This window comes from Pelmatolapia mariae, linkage group LG10_11 (genome assembly GCF_036321145.2).
Source record: "Pelmatolapia mariae isolate MD_Pm_ZW linkage group LG10_11, Pm_UMD_F_2, whole genome shotgun sequence".
Taxonomy (NCBI): Eukaryota; Metazoa; Chordata; class Actinopteri; order Cichliformes; family Cichlidae; genus Pelmatolapia; species Pelmatolapia mariae.
Genome location: NC_086236.1, coordinates 53,548 through 76,933, shown reverse-complemented (window position 1 = coordinate 76,933; position 23,386 = coordinate 53,548). Strand labels below are relative to the sequence as shown.

The window sequence follows — 23,386 nt, the reverse complement described above, 5'->3', positions numbered from 1 at the left end:
TGGCTATTCTGTTCTCAGACATGTGACACTAGAGACACCAGCAACCATAGTCAATTGTCGTCCAGGAGCCAGAGCAGGCAACATTGAGGGAAATTTAAAACTGCTGGCTAAGGGCAAATGTAAATTCAGTAAAATTATAACTCAGAATCAGAATATGAAAAACTATTAATCCCAGAGGTAAACTGAGTTGTCATAGCAGCAAATATACAATAACCAAAAAGCAATCATATAAAATTAGTGTAGAAACAGAGATATTGATAGATAAATATAGAAATAGGTGTAACCCAGTATCTAAAATCATCACATTTCATGTTCATTGTTTCTGCTCACAGATTTATATATGTGTTTTGGTTAAACAAGGGTTCATTTTTTTCCAAGTGTTGATGAGCTCTGATGAGAGCCTATTGTTTTATTCCACTCCTCTCGTGTAAGCCAATCGGTAAAGCTCTAGGCAGCTCTTGTCCCTCTTTAGTACCAGCTCCCAAGTTTTAGTGTCTTGCTTCTACAGCCGATCAGAGCAGGCGGGCTAAAACTTTTTTATCGGTAAGCTGGAGAAATTAACCTCTAACAAGTTAAAAACCATTTAAACTGATATTGTTCATGAAGTACAGTTTTGTGTTTGCTGTCATAGAGGAGAGAGCGACACCTTCCTTATACCGTTTTGATGTCAATCGGTTATTTTACTATGCTCAGTAATGGATATGTGGAGGTAATTTTTAGTGTATTTCCACTAGTACTATTACGGCTATGGTACGTGAAGCACATCTATGTTAATATTCGTATTCGTAGACTGAATTCACGTGTTTACATGTTTTTAGAATTGATTATATGTACTTTGTTCAGTTTCTGATAACTTTTTCCATATTATTCCATTTCTTAAAAGGAGTGATATACTTATTTATTTGTGATTATATATCCAGTGAGTTTATTTTGGTGGAGGAGATGAATGTTACCATAAAAGTGAATTATATGGCAACTATACTTCCTGATTAGTTGAAACCTTGTGGAAAATCTTTAATCTTACTCCAGGTTACAACTGTGAATTTTGAAAATTGATACAGTGAACTTTGAACCTTGAGATTTTAATGTTGTACAACATGACTAAACTGATGATGACTGAATTGATTGAATAGCCAATCTGAAAAGTAGTTACTGCAGTATGACACTACTTTAGTTTAATTTGTGAGTTATTCTTAAATTGGTTGTGACATATATTTGACTATTGTTTATAGGTCAGGTTTTTATATGGGACGAATCCAAGGACCAGTTCAGTGATTCCAGATCCCAGAGTATTCCAGTGTTCATTGGAGCCAACCTGAGATTCTAGTGGACAATACACATATGTGCACACACTCTTTTGCACATTGATGGACTGCAATCCTGCACTGTACAAGTAGTGCGGTAGGACAGAGAAACACACGCACACACTTCTCATTGGACAGAACTTTGTTGCAATACATCCATTTGTCATGGGCCCCACCGGTACCATTTGGATCTAAAAGACTCATTCTTTACTTGTGCACAATTGAATTTTATTTAATTTATTTTTTTTGCTACTTTGGGGGAAATTTTATATACTTCAAATCTTTGTTAAAATGTGTTGTAATTCGGTGTTGTTTAAAAAAATATCTTTTTTTAAAAAGGCTTAAATCACTAAAGTTTCCTTTAAGCCACACAACTGTGCTTTGTCTGGTTTCTCTGTCATTCATTTCTCTGTACCAGAGCTCTAAGAGTCATTCTTACGGTGCGTTCACACCGAACGCGATAGGCGCGAGTGAAAATGCCCCAAACGCCCCTAATTTGACGCATGCACATTCGCACCTCAACGCGTGTCCAAGAAAAATCCATCGCGCCGCAAAATTGCATCTTTTCACGCGCGTGAACCGGAAATGTGGGAGGAATGTGGGAGGAAGTTGTGCCAGATGTGTTGTGCTGCAGATGTCCTCTGAATAAACACATTATCTTGTTAGCGGAAAGGTATTTGTACATCAGTGGGAAAATAACGGGACAGTAGGCGGGCTTGCTAGCTTTTGCGTGGCTTCATCGGGTCAGTCTGAAAATTAAAAAGAAGAATGAATGAACTTACCAGGTTGCCCAATCTCCTCACTTATGTGCCTCCAAGCTAGGTCCTTTTTATTCCTGTCTCGGTAGAAGTAGCAGCTAGCATCATATAGCTCTGGATGATTAGCCACGGCACTGATGAGCTGCTCCTCCATACTGAATGATGAATGAAGGGCTTTGGCTGGATCTGCCCCTTTGACCTAGTTACAGCCACGTCACCAGGCTCCTGATTGGTTGTCGCAGCGCGATTTGACGCCGGAGTTCAGATTTTCCAACTCGAGCGGTTGGCGCGATACGCGCGTGTGCACAAAATGCAACACAGAATCTGACACGCGTGGTTTTCTTCGCGAGTCAAACACGCCCCACGCACTACACTGACGCGCGTTTCAGGCGTTTTGGCGTTTTCGCGACGCAAATCTGCTTCCGCATGTTCGCCGGACGCGCGTGTCATCGCGCTCTTTCCATTGACTTTACATGTACACCTGACGCTCTGGCCGCCTCTATCGCGTTCGGTGTGAACGCACGGTTACTCTTCTGATACTAGCCGATATTACTAATCACCTTGGTTATTATCCACTGGTACTGTATATAAACCCACATAAGTGCTACATATAGGTATAAATAGGGGTGGGCGGTTTAAATGGTATACGGTAGAAACGATACAAATTTGGCCAATGGTAGGGATTTTGACTATACCACTCTACCGCAATAGCACATGTTGATGGTGTCATCAAGCTGCGCCTGTTTTGGTCGAAAGCATTGCAGCGGCTGCAAGCAATATCATCTGCAAATTCTGCCGGGTGACAGTAATGGCAAAGAGACGAAGCACTTTTGGAATATGGGGAAAGCCAAAAACTGCTCTTCTTCCACTTCTTTACCATTGATTCATTAATGCTGAATTCTCTCACAGCTGCTCTATTCCCATGTTATTGCAGTATATTAATGACTAACCTTGTATTGCAGATGGATTATCTTAGTTCTTCTCCTGACTGATGTTTGGTCCACTTATATCATCCTGCCATGCAATTGCATTTGTCCCTAACCACCATAAACCCTCACGTGTTCATCCTCCAGCTTCACTGTGCTAATGTTATGCTAACATAGCTGTGTTGCTAGCGATCACGTAGCACATTATTATATACCAGCTAGTCCAACTTCAGTGACCGTACAAACGTCACTGCTGTTTAGTTTTCTGTCTTCATTTATGTTGGAAGTGATAGCAGAGTTGTATGTTTTAAATTTTTCAGAAATCTTTAAGTCAGAAGATGCTATATCATGTTTAGGTGGAAACTAGTGAGCTAACTTCCTGCTAGGTTTTAACTCCATTGAATTTAATAAATTCTGTTTTCATGGATGCCTGGATGTTAAACTTAATTGTTACACCTGGTAAAGCAGCAACACTGATCATTTTATTAAAGATGAAGGAATTTAGACAGTTTTTAACTCTCAGTGATGCTGCAGTGTTCGTTTGACTTTGGGGCCTGAAGCAGATGGAGTTTTTAAGGGTTAAAAATGTATGCTGTGGAAGACTTTGGGTCTTAGGAGGATAATTTTACCTCCTCACTATGTACGACTCTGGATACTGTAGCTCCGGTGAAAACTAAGGCCTTAAATCAGAAGTACCTGACTCCGTGGTATAATTCTCAAACACGTAGCCAAAAGCAGATAACTCGTAAGCTGGAGAGGAAATAGCGTGTCACAAATTTAGAAGATCATCATTTAGCCTGGAGAAATAGTTTGCTGCTTTATAAGAAAGCCCTCCGCAAAGCCAGAACATCTTACTATTCATCACTGATTGAAGAAAATAAGAACAACCCCAGGTTTCTCTTCAGCACTGTAGCCAGGCTGACAGAAAGTCAGAGCACCGTTGAGCCAACTAATCCTTCAACATTAACTAGTAATGACTTCATGAACGTCTTCGCAAATAAGATTTTAACCATTAGAGAAAAAATGACTCATAATCATCTCACAGATATAATATTATCTACAGCTACTTTCAGTACAATTGATACTCATTTAGAGTCTTTTCTCCAATTGACCTTTCTGAGTTAACTTCAATAATTACTTCCTCCAAACCATCAACGTGTCTTTTAGACCCCATTCCTACAAAACTGCTCAAAGAAGTCCTGCCATTAATTAATGTTTCAATCAATTTAGTTCAATTCAGTTGTATTTATACATATTAACACATAGTGAGTGAAGAAGAAACATCCAGTGCATCATGGGAATCCCCGGCAGCCTACATCTATTGCAGCATAACTAAGGGAGGATTCAGGGTCACCTGGTCCAGCCCTAACTATATGCTTTAGCAAAAAGGAAAGTTTTAAGCCTAATCTTAAAAGTAGAGATAGTGTCTGTCTCCTGAATCCAAACTGGAAGCTGGTTCCACAGAAGAGGGGCCTGAAAACTGAAGTCTCTGCCTCCCATTCTACTTTTAAATACTCTAGGAACAACAAGTAAGCCTGCAGTGCGAGAGCGAAGTGCTCTAATAGGGTGATATGGTACTACAAGGTCATTAAGATAAGATGGGGCCTGATTATTTAAGACCTTGTATGTGAGGAGCAGGATTTTGAATTCTGGATTTAACAGGAAGCCAATGAAGGGAAGCCAAAACAGGAGAAATCTGCTCTCTCTTTCTAGTCCCTGTCAGGACTCTTGCTGCAGCATTTTGGATTAGCTGAAGACTTTTGAGGGAGTATTTAGTACTTCCTGATAATAAGGAATTTCAGTAGTCCAGCCTGGAAGTAATAAATGCATGAACTAGTTTTTCAGCGTCACTCTGAGACAGGATATTTCTAACTTTAGAGATGTTGCACAAATGGAAGAAAGCAGTCTTACATATTTGTTTAATATGTGGATTGAAGGACATGTCCTGGTCAAAAATGACTCCAAGGTTCCTCACAGTGTTACTGGAGGCCAAGGTGATGCCATCCACAGGGCAACCGTGGTTCAGGGGGTTGGGAAGCGCATCTTGTAACCGGAAGGTTGCTGGTTTGATCCCCAGCTCTGTCTGTCCTGGTCGTTGTGTCCTTGGGCAAGACACTTCACCCTACTGGTGTTGGCTAGAGGGGCCGATGGCAGCCTCACTTCTGTCAGTCTGCCCCAGAGCAGCTGTGGCTATAACTGTGGTTTGCCTCCACCAGTGTGTGAATGTGAGAGTGAATGACTAGTGGAATTGTAAAGCGCTTTGAGTGTCTAGAAAAGCGCTATATAAATGCAATCCATTATTATCCAGAGTAAGAATCTGGTTAGATACCATATTTCTAAGATTATCAGGGCCGAGTACAATAACCTCAGTTTGATCTGAATTAAGAAGCAGAAAGTTAGTGGCCATCCAGGTCTTTATGTCTTTAAGGCATTCCTGCAGTTTAACTAATTGGTGTGTGTTACCTGGCTTCATGGACAGATAGAGTTGGGTGTCATCTGCATAGCAGTGAAAATGTATGCTATGTCTTCTGATGATACTGCCTAAGTATGTATGTATAATGTAAAAAGAATTGGTCCTAGCACTGAACCCTGTGCAACTCCATAATTAAACTTAGTGTGTGAAGAGGACTCTCCATTTACATGCACAAATTGGAGTCTGTTAGATAGATATGATACAAACCACTGACAGACAGACAGTCAGAGAGACTGAAAGACAGACAGACAGCTACGTACGTTTGACCATCTTCACGGCCGCCTTTGTAGAATGAGAATTAATCAGACCAGAGATGGTTGCCTCAACAACACGTCCGAAAGCCCCTGAACCCAGCACCTGTCCTGAAGACAGAGAGGCAGATGGGGTTTCTGTGATGATAGAATGACTTTCTCATCTTACTTCAAACTGCAACTGACTCCAAAGCTTAAAGGTCAGTAACATAGTCTTTAGATGTGAAACGATTCAGTCCAAATGTGAATTTCAGCTTTGATATAAAAGAATCTGATTACGAATTCAGTTTTTATACACAGTTGTCCCATTTTTTCACAGGCTCAGGTGTGATTGGACAGTATCGTGGTTGGTTGAGTTTCCTGATGACTTTCCTCATGAAATCAAAGTTTTGCAGTTTGTTCCAAGTGCTCATTGGAACTCTGAATATATTCTGCAGCATGAGGAAGATCTGAAAAACATCTGAAACACAATCTCCCGGAGGAAATTTCTGTTTACAATCAGGAAACGCCTTCATGAATGGCCCAGAATCCTCAGCTGCACCATCATCATCTTCACACCTAGTGGAGGTAGGATGAAGGTCACTGAGAGTCAAATTGCTGAGACAGAGCTCCATATAGTAGATCAATAATTACACAGAAAATTATGTGAAAACAATCCAGAAGTGTTTGAAGGCAAAAACAGGCTTATACCTATTTGGAGCCAAAGACAAAACCCAGGACACAAAGACCCGTGCCCTGTAAGGCACGATGAGGAAGAGACGTTGATGAATTAATCTCATTGTTACATAAAATATGGTTTTGCAGTCTTACCAAGAACTACATGGTCTCTGTCTATTTCCCAGGTTGGGCTGTAGGGCAGCTGGGCGGGGTCGAGGTAGGTGTACTGCTGTCCATCAGGACTCACAGACTCGATCACCTTCCAACGAACTTCATAATGAGGTTTCTACACACAGAAATAAAAAGGAACCAAATACTTTGGTGGATTCACAAAGTTACTCCTAGAACCTTATGTCAGAACATGCAGCAAATATTTGACGGTCCATGCAACAGTAATGGAGGTAGTACTACTGTTCAGCTAGAAGTTTACTTCATCTGAATACTAACTTTCCTCCACAGGATGATGAGGATGATGAGGAAGATGACAGCAATGATGACCAACACCAGAACTACTGCTAAGACCACCACCTGAGACAGGAGAGCTGAACACAGATAACATAAGAAATGTTAGAAATAAACACAATAATTTACCCTAAACAACAAACAAACAAACAAAACCTGCCAGAAACTGTAGGATTAATTATTATTTTGTTTTAATATTAACTTTTTTTTAGCAGAAAACTTGACTTTATCCCTCTCACCCAGTACTGATCATCTTTTCTTGTGGGTTTATCGTAAATAGAGCTTCTCTTATTGAAAGCAATTTTATTTATATAGCGCCAAATCACAACAACTGCCTCAAGGCGTTTTATATTGTAAGGTAAAGAAGCTGAAGAAGAGACAGAAACCTCCAGCAGAACAAGGCTCAAGGACCGGTGGGGGTGAGGGGAGGATGCCAGTTCTGTCATGATGCGGAGTCTAGTGACTCCATGTTTATGTCTTGATGTATTCTCAATCATCCAGGAAAGTAAATCTCCAAAAGTTGATTCTGTTCATCTGGACGTAGCGTTTTGTGGGAGAAACGTTTCGTCACTCATCCAAGTGACTTCTTCAGTCTCAGCTGACTGCAGGTTTCCCCAATCTTATATGAGCAAATGAGCAAGTGAGCTCTTCAGTTAAAGGCTTCCGGGCAACAAAAATCAAAAACAAAACAAAAATCCTCAAGAAGGCACGGCATCAGTTGCTTAATGAACGGGTGAGGCATACAAATTTTACCATCGACATGCTAAAATCTCAAGAGGAGTGGATCCGACAGAGACTGACAATGCTTTTAGATGAGAATACTCTTAAAAAGGTGTTTGACTTTACTGAGAAGGCTCGTCTAGCACAGCACAAGAAGTCTAAGACCAGGCAACAAAGGAAGTTTGACTTACTTGTTGTACGTCGGAAACCACCGCAAAATACGGAGAGTGTCCTCAGTGACCAGAAGAGACAAGGATGCGACACGGAGGATGTGGACAAGTGGGTGAAGACTTTGTCTGACAGACAGCTCACCCAAACAGAGAAAAACATCCTTGCTAAAGGGTTGAATTTTGTTGTCACACCGAGACAAATCCCGCTAGTGGAGCTGATCACAGCCACAGTAACAGCAATTCGTAACAACAATATTGCAGAAGTGGAAGCAGAGCAACTACGGACGAAAGTTTCGGCCTGTCTCAGCAATGCAAAGCCCCCAGCATCCAACATCACCATGGAGGAGAGGAAGGCACTCACATCACTTAGTGATGACAACAACATTATCATCCTTCCAGCTCACAAGGGTAGGTGCACAGTATTGCTAAACCAGAAAGACTATCATGAGAAGATTTTGTCACTACTCAGTGATGAAAATACTTATGACCCCCTGAAACGAGACCCAGGAAGTGGCTACAGGAAGAGGGTGATAGACTGTCTGAAGCAGTTAGAACAAGACAAGGCTATTGACCGGACCTCATACCACAGGGTGTACCCAGGGGAGTCTACACCAAGTCTGTATGGTTTAGCGAAGATACATAAGCAGGGTGCACCTTTAAGACCGATTGTCTGCATGATCAACTCTGTCACCTATAACATCTCCAAGTTTCTGGCTTCAATCCTCAACCCGCTGGTGGGCAGCTCTGAACACCACATCCAGAACACCCTGGATTTTGTTGAGAAGGTGAGAGATGTCATTATGGAGGCAGATGAAACCATGGTCTCGTACGACGTTACATCTCTCTTCACTTGCATCCCAGTCACGGAAGCGTTGGAGGTAGTCCGTAAGAGATTACAAGACGGCCCTAACCTCAGCAACAGGACCACTCTCAGCATCGACCAAGTGTGTTTAAACTGTGTCTTCATTCCACCTACTTCACATACAAGGGTCAGTTCTACAGGCAGAAACATGGGTGTGCCGTGGGCTCCCCAGTTTCACCCATTGTGGCCAATTTGTACATGGAAGAAGTGGAAAAGAGGGTTTTGCTATCCTATCCTGGAACACCACCAAGCCATTGGTTCAGATATGTGGATGACACCTGGGTGAAAATCAAATCTCAGGACGTACTACATTTCACGGATCACATTAACTCGGTGGACCGACACATCAAATTCACCAGGGAGGATATGAAAAGTGGCAGGTTAGCCTTCTTAGACTGTGAGATTTCCATCAGTAATGGGGGACATCTAAAAGCTGACGTGTACAGTAAACCTACACATACGGATCAGTATTTAAGGTTTGACTCTCATCATCCACTGGAGCACAAACTGGGTGTCATCAGGACAACACAGAGCGAACACCATCCCCACTGACACAGCGGCCAGGGAGGCAGAAGAACAGCACATCAAGAAGGCCCTGAGTACATGTGGTTATCCCAGCTGGACTTTTGTCAAAGCTGGAAAGGCACCTAAAGAAAGCTCCAGCCGATCCAGGAGAGAAGGACAACCGCTGCCCAAGCGAAAACCTGCAGTGATCCCATATGTGTCAGGAGTATCGGAGCAGTTGAGACGCATTTTTTCTTTCTCTGTGGCTTTTAAACCCCAAAATACGCTGCGCCAAAAATTGGTCCACCCCAAGGATCGGGTCCCCCGACACAAACAGAGTAACATAGTGTACGCTGTTAAGTGCCAGGAGGATTGCCAGGATTTATACATCGGGGAAACCAAACAACCTCTGGTGAAGCGGATAGCACAACACAGAAGAGCTACCTCGTCAGGCCAGGACTCTGCAGTCTATTTACACCTACAGGCAAGTGGACAGTCTTTCAATGATGAGGATGTACACATCCTGGACATGGAGGAACGCTGGTTTGAGGGCGGAGTCAAGGAGGCCATTTACGTGAAAAGGGAAAGACCATCTCTGAATGGAGGAGGGGGCCTAAGCGTACATCTGTCACCATCTTACAATGCTGTGATTGCAGCCATTCCCCAACTCTCTGTGAATGGGACTCATGGCCATTGATCAGTGGTCTTTGATCAGTGGGTTTTGGTCAGTGGTTGTTGATCAATGGTCATGAGAATTTGCATAATCATGATTAAGGAACTGACCTCCCAGCCCATTGTTCCTTCAGTGGGCTGGTTTCAGTCATTATGCAAATGTCCTGTTTATAAGATTGAAACCTGCAGTCAGCTGAGACTGAAGAAGTCACTTGGATGAGTGACGAAACGTTTCTCCCACAAAACGCTACGTCCAGATGAACAGATTAAACTTTTGGAGACTCCGTGTTTATGTTTGCGATTATTGATATTGTTTCTGGTTATTAATGATTTCTAGTGTTTAGATGTTCCTGTGCCTCACTTTTGTTCCCTCTTGTCATCCCTGTTTCTACGTTCGTGTGTCTCCTGTTTTACTTTGACAGTCTGTGTCGGGTTTCTGTTTTGCTTCCTCCATGTCTCATCTTGTCCGATTAGTTACAGCTGTGTTCCCCTCCTGTTTCGTGTTTCCTCATGTGTGTGTTCTCCGTTGCTCCCAGTCAGATCGTCTCCACCTGCATTTCCAAGTTTCAGGGTTTTCTTTGTATTTGTCAGTTCCCTGTTTGCCTCTGGTTTTTTTTTTTTTAGAGTTTTTCCCACCAACAATTAAGGCTTGCTTTTTGTTAAACATTCACCTCCACTCCATGTGTCTGCATTTGGGTCCACCCTCTAACCCTGCCACGGTCTACCAGCTCAGACAGTGATAGGTTCTCCTGGCTCTTTAATATATCAGGTTCCTCTTTTTAGCGGAAGGTTTGACTCTGTCACATCCAGCACTGATCATCGTCCTCTGAGGGTTTTCCTAACCAGTGCCGCTCTCTTTGTTGAGGCCTCAGTTCTTCTTCAGTAGATTTTCTTTAGAAATAATTTCTTCTCTGTCTCTCTGAGCTCCTCCTGAGATGTTTGAGTCTTTGTGCCAAACTCAGTGAAACTTCAGCTTCTGATCATCTCCTCCATGTGTCTGCAGCACCTTTATTCAAAGTACTGAACATCTGGCAGGAGATCCCGATGTTCACATGCTGACCAGATGAGTTATGGTGTGTTAGTCTGAGTCACAGCACGAGCTTGTCTCCACTTCTCTACTCACATATCACTTTTCAGCTCTTCCTTCGTGCATTCAGCCACTCCTGTGACCTCTGTGATGGACAGGAGCTCTGAGGAGCTCTTTCTCCTCTGTCAGCAGCTGTTTGTGTGCCCAGGATGTGGACGATGTTTTAAAGCAGACATCTGAAGACAGTGTTTGAATGAACGCTCTGCCTCAGTTCCTCAGAGAACCCGCCTGAGCTCAAACGCCTGCAGCATGGATACGTACAGCTGGAGAGGACTCGCAGGTCCTTCGCTCGTCTGCCCACCGAGTTTGTGGCTTCACAGCGAACGGCCGACAGAGAGCTGAGAGTCTGGAGGGTCAGCATGCTGAGTACCTGCACAGGTGGAACAAACACACACAGAGCCACCGGTCAACTTCATATGTTACTGTTTCCCCTCCCTTCTGATGACATCACTCTCTTGATGTCAGTGGTTACCTGGGTGACGCCTCTCTCTGCCACCATAGTAATGTTCTCCTGTAGCGTCATGCCCTCTGAGTCTTTTGATTGGCTCCTCCACTCGCCATTCAAATGATTGCATCTGCAGTAGGTTAAAGGACAGGATTACCATGGTAACACCAATACTGTTACACTGTGTGTGTGTGTGTGTGTGTGTGTGTGTGTGCGCGTGCGTGTTTACCTGTGTGAGCTGGAACAGGTGTACCAGGTAACAGAGGGGGGTGGAGCTCCCTCACTCACACACAGCACAGCGTTACTCCTGACCTCTGACAGGGATGTGATCCTGGGTGGAGCTACACACACACACACACGCACAGACACACACGTGTTATTAAAAAGTAAAATGTGCCCTCTGTTTAAATGCATACACAGATGTCTGCTAGGAGGCGGAGCCTGAGGTCATGTGAAAATGTTACTCCTCAGCTCACACAATACGCTCGTTACTGAGCATGCACACAAAAGGTCTGCAAATGACAGCATGATGTCACATGATGTGGCATACACACCTGGTGGCCGTGTGGCTCACCTTGTACCTCCAGGTTGAATGTAGCCTCTCTGATGTCGTCATCATTGGAAATAGTTGCGGTGTAACTTCCTGTCTGATCCATCTGCACGCGCACCAGCGTCAGTGTGCTCACATACCTAATCAATTAAACATTTAGCTCCTCCTCATTTTAGCAACCATTAGCACATATGCCAGGGCTGTTGCATTAATAAATACACTCGGGGGATAAATCATTGCGAAAACACAACCCTCAACTATGCAATATTTTCTTTTTTCTTTTTAACTGTGGAATATTTCCAAGGAACTGTGCAATATTCTAAGGTCTGAAGGACTGTGCAGCAACCGTATTCTCACTTGTTCATTCTTATATAAAGTCTTCTACATACTATATTTATTTATTTATTTGTTTGTTTGTTTAAAATTTATTGCACACATTTACATTCTTTCCTTTTAAAGTGCCCTTTTTTCACTTGTGCTGAATGGGTTTGCTTACAATTTTTGTTGTTTGCAAACACAATAACAATAAAGATTCTGATTCTGATTCTCCTCCTCATCTAAGGTCTGACCTCTGACCTACCGGCTGTCTGACAGGTGTGTGGTGTTGATAGTAGTGGTTTCTGTGGCAACAGATTGGTTCTGTCTCGTCCAGATGATGGTGGGGGCAGGGTGGGCGTCAATATCTACACTTAATTCCAGCGTGTGATGGAGGAGAGACGACACATTGGTCTCACCTGAGGGCCACAGGTAAACGTAACCTCGGTCTGCAGAGACATGGAGACTCACACTTTACATGTGTGTGTCTGTTCTATGTGTGTATGTGTGTGTGTGTGTGTCTGTGTGTGTGTGTGCGTGTGAGTGTGTATGTTTGCTGACCCAGCACTGTTATTGTGATATTTTTCATCACAGTTTGTCCCTGTGTTGTCTCCTGCACCGTGCAGCTATAAACACCTGCAGGAACAGTAAGGCATTATTTCCCTCAGCACAGTTTCTCAGCAAGCTGCACACCTTTACCTGAGCCACTGAGCGCCCTACCTGAATCTGCCACTGTTGCTGCAGTGATGTTAACAAAGGAGCGGATCTGATTGTGCAGGAAGTCAGTCAGCGGCTCAATTTCCTGCAAAGAAAAATCATCATAGTTAGGTGACACCAGACAGAGAGGTAGGCAGACAGGTAAAGGTGGGTAAGCAGACAGGAAGGCAGACAGGTACCTGTCTGCGGGGGAAGCCCCAGGAGAAGAAGACCATCTCTGTGTCTTTAACGGTGCAGTTTACCGTGAGGACCTCGCCCTGCTTCAGCACACTGCTGGACACCGTCAGGTCCACCTCCATGACTTTTGGGACTGAAATACGCAGGTGCACAAAAATGATAAAGGTAGCAGGGGAGACAGGTAGGAATATGGGTTGTTTATGAATGAATGGCAACCTTTCAGCATAAATGTGACCTAAATGTTATCAGAAGGTAGACAGACACAAACCTATAACGCTGAAGACGTAGTACGTCTGCGACTCCCTCTCCTCAGCTCCGTTCGTGGCGATGCACATGTATGATGTGTCATTGAGGTGACCCGTGAAGCCACGCCCCGGCTCATATGTCATCCCGCTGACCAGCCTCCTGCTGGGGCGCTCGTACAGCGAGACATTGAGGTTCGGGTTGGACACCATGCAGGGAATTGTGCCTTCCTCTCCCTCCTTCATCACCACACCCAGATCCAATGGGACAAACCACTCATCGGGACCTGAGGGGGGAACAGGTAAACACGGAACATCACAAGGAATGCAGGTACTCTTCTTAAATGGTTCTTCAGATGTCTTCATGGTTCTTTAAAGAACCATCATACGTCAAAGAACATTATTATTTTGTAGATGGTTCTTCAGCTATTACAAATGGTTCTTTAAAGAACAAAAGGTTCTTCATCCTTAGCTATCTTAGTTTGATGGTGTAAAATGGCATAAATATTTATTCACTATAATGAGGGTGTGAATTATACTGTGTGTTTTGTTTGTGTGCATGTGTGTGCGAAGGGGGAGGGCGGGTTACCTGGCAATTACCCTTTAAGAGCAGATGGTAGGAAACTGAATATTCAAATAAAAGTTAGAAATACTTGCTTAAAAATATACTGCTGGCAGGGGTGGGGGCCAAAGCCTAAAGATCCCCCCCCCCCACACACACACACACACAGCCCTAACCCCGCAAACCCATTGATCACAAATAATGTGGTAATAGAATATGGAATTTATTATTAAGACATTTATGAATATGGTGAGTTAACAAACAGTAGACACAATACACACATTCAAATACTGTACTGTTTTAAATTTTAATAAAGTATTACTATTTTCTGCTTCAAGGCATATTACTTTTGAGATTATTATATATATTAGAAAACATAGCATAATGATAATACTAGTTATTGTAAACTTTACAAACCACCCAGCAGCATGTAAAGTCAAATTATAAAATACAAGTAAATAACAATTACACAACAGAATGTCAATGTAATGAACACACTTATGTGTTCAATGTGTTCAATGTGATGAACACACTTATGTGTTCATGAAGTGTGTTAGTAATGAACACATAAGTGTGTTCATTACTAACACACTTACTTAGTTTTGACAAAGCACACTGCTTAGGTAAATGATCTCAGTAGTTGTTCATCACTGAGCAATTTGTTAATATGTGTTTCGAGCCAAATGACAGGTAGAGAAAGAGAGAGAGAAGTTAGAACACGTCATACTATGGCAACCTCCCGGGAGCGGACGGAGGGGGTCAGTCGTTGGAATGCGCATGCGCAGACAGATTGCGCGAGCTGCGGGCCTTGAACTTTCTAAGGGAAAAAACCCTTTCTCAAGGCCGGTGACAGCAAAACATATAACAGTCTTCAGTACCTGCTGGTCTTTGAAGCTGTGGATTGTGGGAGTGTTGGAAAAGGTAAAACATTTTCATTAAAACCTTTTTACTGTTTTGTTTTTGTTACTCGTCATTGTAGCTTGCTGTTAATGTTGTGCTAACAATAACGGTTAGCTATGTTAGATACGTTAGCCGTTGACGTTAACGCAATTGAGTATCGGTATACAGAACTGTTTTCCTAAGAAAAAAAAACACTGTTATAATTAAGTGAAGGTGCTCCCAACTAATTTGAACCTTTGGCTTCTAAAATATGTGGTTCTGTTGCGTGCTGCGTACATAACGTAATGTCAGCTAGACCGATATTAAAATTTATAATATTGTTAAAGTCACTAAAATGGTGCCTGAAGCCTGTTTTGACATGAGCACTATGTCTGCTCTAGAAACTCAGAAATTCGGTAGAGCTGAGCCGTACATTAAATACTCACATGAACCTGTACTTTGAATTCTGTAAGAGCTGTATAAAATACAGCAATGCATAAGTGTTTTGAATGAATAGAAATGTCACACATAAGAAGGTGTGTCTTTGACTGTTCCTGTATAACTTATTTTCGGACTAGTTGACAAGTTATGGTCCGGTCATTTGATGTTACCAAGATAGATGTTCTTTTGTAATATAGTTAAATTTTCTTTGTACATTTCATTTATCCACCATCATACATTAAGCCAAGAAGAGGTCATTATACTAACAAGAGGTATCAACACTGGGCCAAAGTTCAGTGGTTAAAGTTTGTAATCCAGCCAGGATGTAAATATCACTCAGCAGCCAGACCACCTCTGACCAAAAAGCTGTAGATTTTTCTTGTTTGCACAAATTAATCCAGATTCACATTAATTCTGTTCACAGCTCCAACAAAATGAGGAAGAGGAGGGAGAAACACAATTAGATTGAATTACAATTGGATGGAAGTCGAGGACAAGGAGAAGGAAGCTTAGGATGAGGAGGAAGAGAAGCAGCAGGAGCATCTTTAGGGATCTCTATGATGTCATTGAGGTTTGTTTCATTAATATTGTCCTCTCACAAAGAAAGATGACTTGTTTTAGTTCACCTACTTCCTGTATTAAATAGTGATGCGCAAAACGTTGTGGAAAACCACGGAGCAGGCACGTATAGTGCATCTGCAGGTAAATGAACATCAAATCTCTAAGACAGACTGAAATCTGTATATTTATCAACCTTATGATAAAACCCATGTCAGCCTTTGGTTTATGGACTTTGTATTTTGAAGCCTCAACATTTGCTTTATTGCTATTGCTATGTTGTTTTTGTGAGCCTTTTGGAACCATATTAGGATGAGGGATCAGAATCTGGAGTCGTGCACACTACTGTTTCATTTAGTGAGTATCCATAAGATTCATACAGCAGATCCGAGTTGTGCCTTCAAAACAGGAATGTTGTCTGCATAGAGGAGAACTTTAATAGCAGGCTTGTACAAAGTGAGGCTTTGTGCTCACATTTGCTGCAAACTCTCGTTTTAATTCTGTCACCCTGTTTTGATGTAGAATTCACTTGAAATCAGGCAAGAACTGGACTTGTTTTTTATAATGTGTTCTCGTGAAGTAATTGTGTATCGCATATGTTTGATTTGACTTTCTGCGAGACAACAGTCGTCCGCTGGCCAAAAAAGGTTTTCCAAATACCTCCACGTTATCAAGCCTGGATTTAGAAAAGAATAGCAAAAAAAATCTGCACCTCCTGCTTCACATTTAATTTGTGTTTCTGTGTTCAGAGGCGGCGGCGAGAGGGGGACCTCGGCTCATCCAGCTGGAGAGCTTGACTAGGAGGAGTCGAACATTAACTCTGCTCTTCCAGGGCACCCTGCAGACTCGGCTGCTGGCATCGGCGAGGGATGACGTTAACGCCGAACTGGAGTCCATCACAGGTCAACTGCAGGTATGCGAGTCAGACCTTCTGAGGAGGATCTGAGGAGATTTCACTTTTCTCTCTTCTTTATAACTGACTCTTTTCTCTCTCTCAGCTCCTTGTCTCAGAGTGGGAGGGATTTGAAGCACAAAGGGAGGAGCTTGTCGTTTGGTTGGCTGATATGGATGGTCCGCATGAGTGAGGTTGACCAGCTGACAGGAAACACCTGTGAAAAACTGAAACAACTGCAGGTGTGGGGTTGTTTTGATATGACATATATTTGATATGATACATACATCAGAGACATGGTCCTAAACTGGACTAACAAAGAACCATGAGTCCAACATGAAACTTACCTTACATAACGCTGAAGTTCATTGATAATTTTAATCAAAAACCTGTTGTTGAAATATTTTTACTGAACATGCAAACATCTGCTGATGAAAATGTGTTGATTTATTGGTCTGTTATGAAGCTATTGCTATTTCTAATGTGTTTTTATCACTTTCTGATATTTTATTAATTAAACAATACATGTATTAATTGTTGTTGTTATCTATAGATATAGTATTTATATATATTTATTTATAGTATAGGAAATATATTTAATTATTACTGTTTAAATAACTAATATGTGACATGTATTAGTAGTGATGTTGTGCTGAGGGTTAAAATGCCTTTTTGTCTTTTGGTATATTATGAAATGACAATAAACCATTAATATATGTCTATGCTGTGGTCGTATTTATTTTACCCTACTCAAATTCAATTTATGATACATTTTATTTTGAAAGATTTAAAAAGGTTCTTTAAAATGCTTTTTTAAAGAACCATTTGAAGGACCTTTTTTAAAAAGGTTCTTTGAAAAACCATTAAAGGTGCCTCAAAGAACCATTCCTTGATGGTCCTTTGGGGCACCTTTAACCTCCTAAGACCCGAACTCCTCCGTGGCATTCATTTTTAATTTCTCTTTGACATTTGGGCTGATTGGGACCTGATGAATGTAAAAACAAAGAATTACCAGATTTTTTTTTTTTTCACCAAATTTTTGTTTTTGAGAAAAATGAGAGCCACATATGAGGATATTTGTCTAAAATTTTGATAGCACAGTGGCAGTATAACATCATCGTAAGTGGATATCAGGCCCTTGTAGAGCAAAATTTAGTATTTTGGTCTAAACAACCCAAAATGTGATGTCCACATATGTGGACGCCAGGTCCTAGGAGGTTAAAGGTTCTTCAATGAACCACTGAAAGAAATGGTTCTTCAAAGAACCATTGTTTGAACGGTTCTTTGTGGCACCAAAAAAGGTTCTTCTATGGCATCAGTCTAAAGAACCACTTTTGGTTCCAGTTGGCACCTTTATTTTTCTGACACAAACAACAGGAGGAACACACGTTGGAAGATGGTTACCTTGTCCAGGTATAAAGACATCAACATTTCTGCTCTGATCAGATGATGGCTCCTCACAGGTGTATCTCCCAGAATTCCTCCATGTGATGTTAAAGAGATGCAGGATGCTCCTGGAGCCTCGATTGTCCAAGAGGACCCCATCTACTGGCGGGTCCTGAGGAAAATGCCACTTCACCTCACTCCACCCCAAACACTCCTGAGGAGAAGAAAAGATACCTGAGACAGAGGTACTGGAACACATCTGAAGACAGAGACAGGTAGGTGTAGAGACAGACAAGTGTTACTGACCACTGTGTAATTGGAGTTGGAGGGGACCAGAACTTTAGAGGCTGGTGGCAGCAGCTCCAGAGAAACCGCCCCTTCAGGATGAACCAGGAATACACCTACACACAGAGACAGGTAGACATTCAGGTGTCACCTCTAAAATCCTACTGATGCTTTAACGTTGTTACTCACCCAAGAGAAACCCCAACAGGCTGATATTTCCTGTTCCCCTGATGGATGCCATCATGGCTGCCGACCCTGAGCAGTGACAGGTGGAGGAGAGATTTCAAAATAAAACTCTAACGTCATTAAATCACAAAATGGACTTCCTGTGAAGCTCTGATATTTGGTGGAAGCTTTAAAAAATGCATATAGTTGAATGTACTAAGTGTTGGATACTGCAGGCTGTGTACAAATACTGTAGTAATGATTGTCTGCTATTACTGCTCTATATTCCAGAGAGATGTGTTTACTGCATGTCAGTGGCAGCTGGAGACTGCAGAAATAATAAAATCAACGAAGTTATTTTGAAGGGAGGAGTCTAAGAACCTTCAATAAAGTTTAACAAGTTTATTTAAACCGTAGCGGTCTGGACTTTTTTCATTCCCTGCATTCAGTCGGCATCTGTTAAATCTGTCGAGGTGACTGATGCTTCAAACAGACGTGAACACATTCCTCTGTGTGTGTGTGCATGTTTTTTCACACAAAGCAGCCACTCACAGTCATCCCTAGGGACTTCAGCCAATCAGAGCCCTGGTTGATGGAGAGCGAGGGAGGAATGCCAGCTGACCACCGAAGAAGAAAATAAACAGCGAGGTATTTCCTGTGGGCAGCAGAGAGGAGAGCAAGCCTCATCTCAGGGTTTAGCCAATCACAGCTCTGCAGCTATGTGCCCTGACTAATGCTCAGCAGGTGATGTCACCAGTCAGCTGCTGAGTCTTCCTCTTCATCCCTACCTCCACTGTCACAGAGTGTCAAATTCGAGTATCCAGATTGGTGGCTTCAGTCTCTCCTGATGTCACCAATGGAAGTTTTAAAGGGCTTTTTATTAACTCTCTGAAGGCTGAAGGGAGAGGAATGCCTAAAAATGTGTGCTTGAGTAAAATTTTCTTTGCAGTACTGATCATGTGATCAGGTTTCTGACCAACAGAAGACACTCTTTTACAGCTGCTAAGTTAAAAGATCACACCATTGTTTTTCCAGCCTGCCGTGTGTGTGTTGTGACTGCTGTGTGTGTTTGGTTCGAACTGACTGTGCAGCACGAGGCTGATCTCAGATTTGAATCACCAACATGTTCATCGGCCGATGTTCTTCCAACTGTGTTTTTGGAATTTTGTCTAGTTTGTGCTCAGTAAAAATCACCTTTAAGCAGCTCTGATCAGAAATATGAGCAGCTACAAGACATCAATCGGCAAAGTAGGAGACAGCGAATCTGACTATGGTTATCTATTTAAGTAATATTCCAGATAGGTAATCATACACCTGTTCATCAACACTGAATATTCTACATGTAATCATTTCATATCCTGCACACTCACCTACTCTACAGGTCTGCCACCTGCCTGTCACTGCTCCATACTAACGCTGTGATTGGTCACCTCAGACCTGTAATACACAGCACACACACACTGTAACACAATTGAACTGATCAAACAAACTGCAAACCACGAGATTTATTGTTGGTCAAGTTGATGCGTTTGAATGATCAGCATGGCAAACATAAAAACAGAAATCTAACGAGGAGCAGGTGAGGCCCAACAACAACCAACCACAGTTCAGATAATGCACAGACAAAATAACCTGATATATGCTCGTGTATGAAGTTATTACCACACAATAAGTTTGAGCAGAATTTTTACAAACACCAAACATGTAAGGAACCAAACTGGATGGCCAGGTAGGGCTTGTTAGATTTGAAAAGGTGATTTTCATAGATTAGACTTTCATCAATAATTCTTCAGTCTGTGCTTTTAAAATGTTTTGAAACAAGTTCAAACTCATAAAAACAGTGAATCTAATAAAAATGAGAATTAGTTCACCAAACCAGCTAAAAACACACAAACTGAGCAAATACACCAAACTTACAAATGGAAACATCCTACGAGAAGGTTCAAAATATGTTTACACTCATATATGCCTCTCTTCAGCATCCTATTCACTTCATTTTATGATGAAGAAGAGAACACATGAATATTCTGACTCTGTGGTGACACACAGCAGCCCCTCCCTAAGCCTGGTTCTGTCAGAGGTTTCTCACTGTTAAAAGGGAGTTTTTCCTTCCCACTATCACCAATGGTGTTGGTTACGTTACTTGAAAATAATAACTAGTTACTAATTAGTGATTACTTCTCAGTTTCACTGGCAGTAAAATACCTTTATAGAATGGGAAATGGCCTGTATTTGTATAGCGCTTTACATAGTCCCTAAGGACCCCAAAGCACTTTACACGTTCAGTCATCCACCCATTCACACACTGGTGATGGCAAGCTACATTGTAGCCACAGCTGCCCTGGGGTGCACTGACAGAGGCGAGGCTGCCGGACACTGGTGCCACTGGGCCCTCTGACCACCACCAATAGGAAACGGGTGAAGTGTCTTGCCCAAGGACACAACGACCGAGACTGTCCAAGCCGGAGCTCGAACCGGCAACCTTCCGATTACAAGACGAACTGCCAACTCTTGAGCCACGATCAAGAATGCTTGTCACCTTAGAGGACATGAGAAAGCCTCGACTTTGACCTTTGACCTCTGACCTCTGTTAGAAGTCTCTCAGTAACCTCCAGGCCGACAGCTTAATCAGATGTTCTGAACTGGTCGTAGGTGTGAATCTCTCTGTGGCAGCACTGTGATACCTGTGACAAGTGTGATAGGCTGCAGGCAGCCACTGAGCACTCAGGACGGACGGATGTGTGGGCGGTATTTCCTGTCTCTGTGTGGTGCTCCTTTGTTTGATTTTCATGCTATAAATGTGAAAAAAAAGACAGACTTGTACCAGCGGGGACTCTGACTTTTCTTTGGTGATGCAGAGGATGCGAGGAGCTCCTGCACGCTGGAAGCTCCACCCCCTCACTGGCCTTCAGCCTCATGATTATTGCACAAGTTTCCCACCATCACTGATCTGTTCAGCAACAAACTGCAGGAGGAATGCCACATTCAGGTGCCGATACTCACCTGAGAGTCAACTGACCCATTGCTCTGTGCACCAATGCAGTGAAGGTATTGCACACAGTACTTACTCACAGTACGTACTCGCAGTGCTCACAGTCTTTACTCTCAGTACTCAGAGTACTTATTCACAGTACTCACAGTATGTACTCACAGCTTTTACTCAGAGCACTACTTAGAGTAGTTAAAGTATTTACTTGCAGTATTTACTCACAGCAGTATTTCAGTATTTCTAGTACATGTAGTATTTGTACATAGCAATACTGTGTGGAATCTAATCAGGATTCAGAGAAAGAAAAGAGAGTAGAGTTGGTTCAAACCTTCTGAAGCTGCTCCTTTTCCTTCTCTTCTTCTTCTTTTCACTGTTTGTGTCTCCTCTTCTTCTCTTCAGTTCATTCCAGACGAACGACGAATGGAAACCAACAGACTGATTCACAGTGAGAGAGGGAGACATAGGGCCAGAGTGGAGAGAGAGAGAGTCTGCAGTACTGAGAGAAGAAAACGGGTGAGAGACACAGACGCACATTGAGAGAGAGAGCGAGAGAGAGAAAGAGCATCTGTTTTCAATCTGTCTCTCTGCCCTCCCCCCTTCTTTGACAGGAAATGAACCGAGTCCAACACACACACACACTCACACACACATACTGAAACACACACACAGAAAAAGTCAGTTTTCTGTTTTACAGTCAGACTTAGTGCTTTGTGTGTATGTCTGTGTGTGTTCCTGTGTGTGTGTGTGTGTGTGTGTGTGTGTGTGTGTGTGTGTGTGTGTGTGTATGTGTGTGTTTGTGTTTTGTAGTAGACTTTATTAAACAGAGTGCTATGTGAGCGAGTCAGCTGACTGACTGATCAGTAATAAATCAGGGTTGGTTTAACTTCAAACTGATTCAGATTTAATCAGATAACTGTTTTCTAAGATTGTGATTAAAATGATTTTCAAACAAGTTACGTTTACATCCATCCATCCATCCATCATCTGTTCATCCGTTCATCCATCATCAAACATCCATCCATTATCAATCCATCCATCATCCATCCATTAGCAAACATCCTGTGTTATCCCAGTTCAGGCTTTAGTATAGTCTCGCCCTGGTTTGTCTTTGTAATGTTGGACCCGTTAATCATAGGCAGGACCCAAACGTACTGACAGCACTACTTTATTTTCAACTGTGATTATGCTGTGGTTATCGTTATACTGGGACACAGACGCTCCCGCTCTGCTGTCACGTCCACTCTCTGCCCCTCCGACTGTCTCTGTGAACATATAAAGAGACATCATCACACTCACGTCCCAGCACACCTGTTCAACCCCACCCCTGCGCCGCCCCGGGAGCTCACTGCATCACCCCTCCTCTGCAGCCGGCCAGAGACCACACCCACGCCACAGTCTTGAATTATTTTCCTGTTTTGGATTCCAGCTAACAACGGCTTGCTTTTGGTTAAAACTTCAGTTCATCTCTCGTGTCTGCTTTTGGGTCCGTCTTACAAACACACTGGCGTACCCCACCGTGACACATCCATCAATAATCAAACCATCCATCCATCCATCCATCACTCATTCATTCATCATTATACGTCCATCCATCCATGAACCATCCATTATCAAATCATCCATCCATCCATCCTTCCATTAGCAATTCATCCATCCATTATCAAATTACCCATCCATCCATCACCAAACCATCCATCCATCCATGATCCATCTGTTATCAAATCATCCATCCATCATTCATCCATTATCCACCAATCCAGCCATCCATCCATCATCCATCCATTATCAAATTACCCATCCATCCATCACCAAACCATCCATCCATCTGTTCATCCATCCATCCATCCATTAGCAATTCACCCACCCTTCCATCTATTATCAAACCATCCATCATCCATCCATTATCAAATCATCCACCCATCAATCATCATCAATCC

General features: G+C 42.5%; 1 protein-coding gene across 1 annotated transcript in view; it reads right to left on the bottom strand.

Annotated features, from left to right (window-relative positions):
- Window positions 1-21,924, bottom strand: part of LOC134637297 (platelet-derived growth factor receptor beta-like) — a 48,578-nt gene extending 26,654 nt beyond the window's left edge. Inside the window, exons 1-17 of the mRNA XM_063487685.1 lie at window positions 21,778-21,924; window positions 19,013-19,115; window positions 18,485-18,550; window positions 18,317-18,411; window positions 18,029-18,224; window positions 13,319-13,579; window positions 13,053-13,183; window positions 12,877-12,958; window positions 12,718-12,792; window positions 12,422-12,605; window positions 11,866-11,981; window positions 11,521-11,632; window positions 11,319-11,421; window positions 11,108-11,216; window positions 6,817-6,911; window positions 6,523-6,655; window positions 5,722-5,823 (exon numbers count right to left, since the gene is read on the bottom strand). Of these exons, the coding sequence (XP_063343755.1) occupies window positions 5,722-5,823; window positions 6,523-6,655; window positions 6,817-6,911; window positions 11,108-11,216; window positions 11,319-11,421; window positions 11,521-11,632; window positions 11,866-11,981; window positions 12,422-12,605; window positions 12,718-12,792; window positions 12,877-12,958; window positions 13,053-13,183; window positions 13,319-13,579; window positions 18,029-18,224; window positions 18,317-18,411; window positions 18,485-18,539 (1,849 nt within the window). The 5' untranslated portion in view covers window positions 18,540-18,550; window positions 19,013-19,115; window positions 21,778-21,924. The remainder of the gene's footprint in view (window positions 1-5,721; window positions 5,824-6,522; window positions 6,656-6,816; window positions 6,912-11,107; window positions 11,217-11,318; window positions 11,422-11,520; window positions 11,633-11,865; window positions 11,982-12,421; window positions 12,606-12,717; window positions 12,793-12,876; window positions 12,959-13,052; window positions 13,184-13,318; window positions 13,580-18,028; window positions 18,225-18,316; window positions 18,412-18,484; window positions 18,551-19,012; window positions 19,116-21,777) is intronic.
- Between the last annotated feature and the right edge of the window lie 1,462 nt (window positions 21,925-23,386).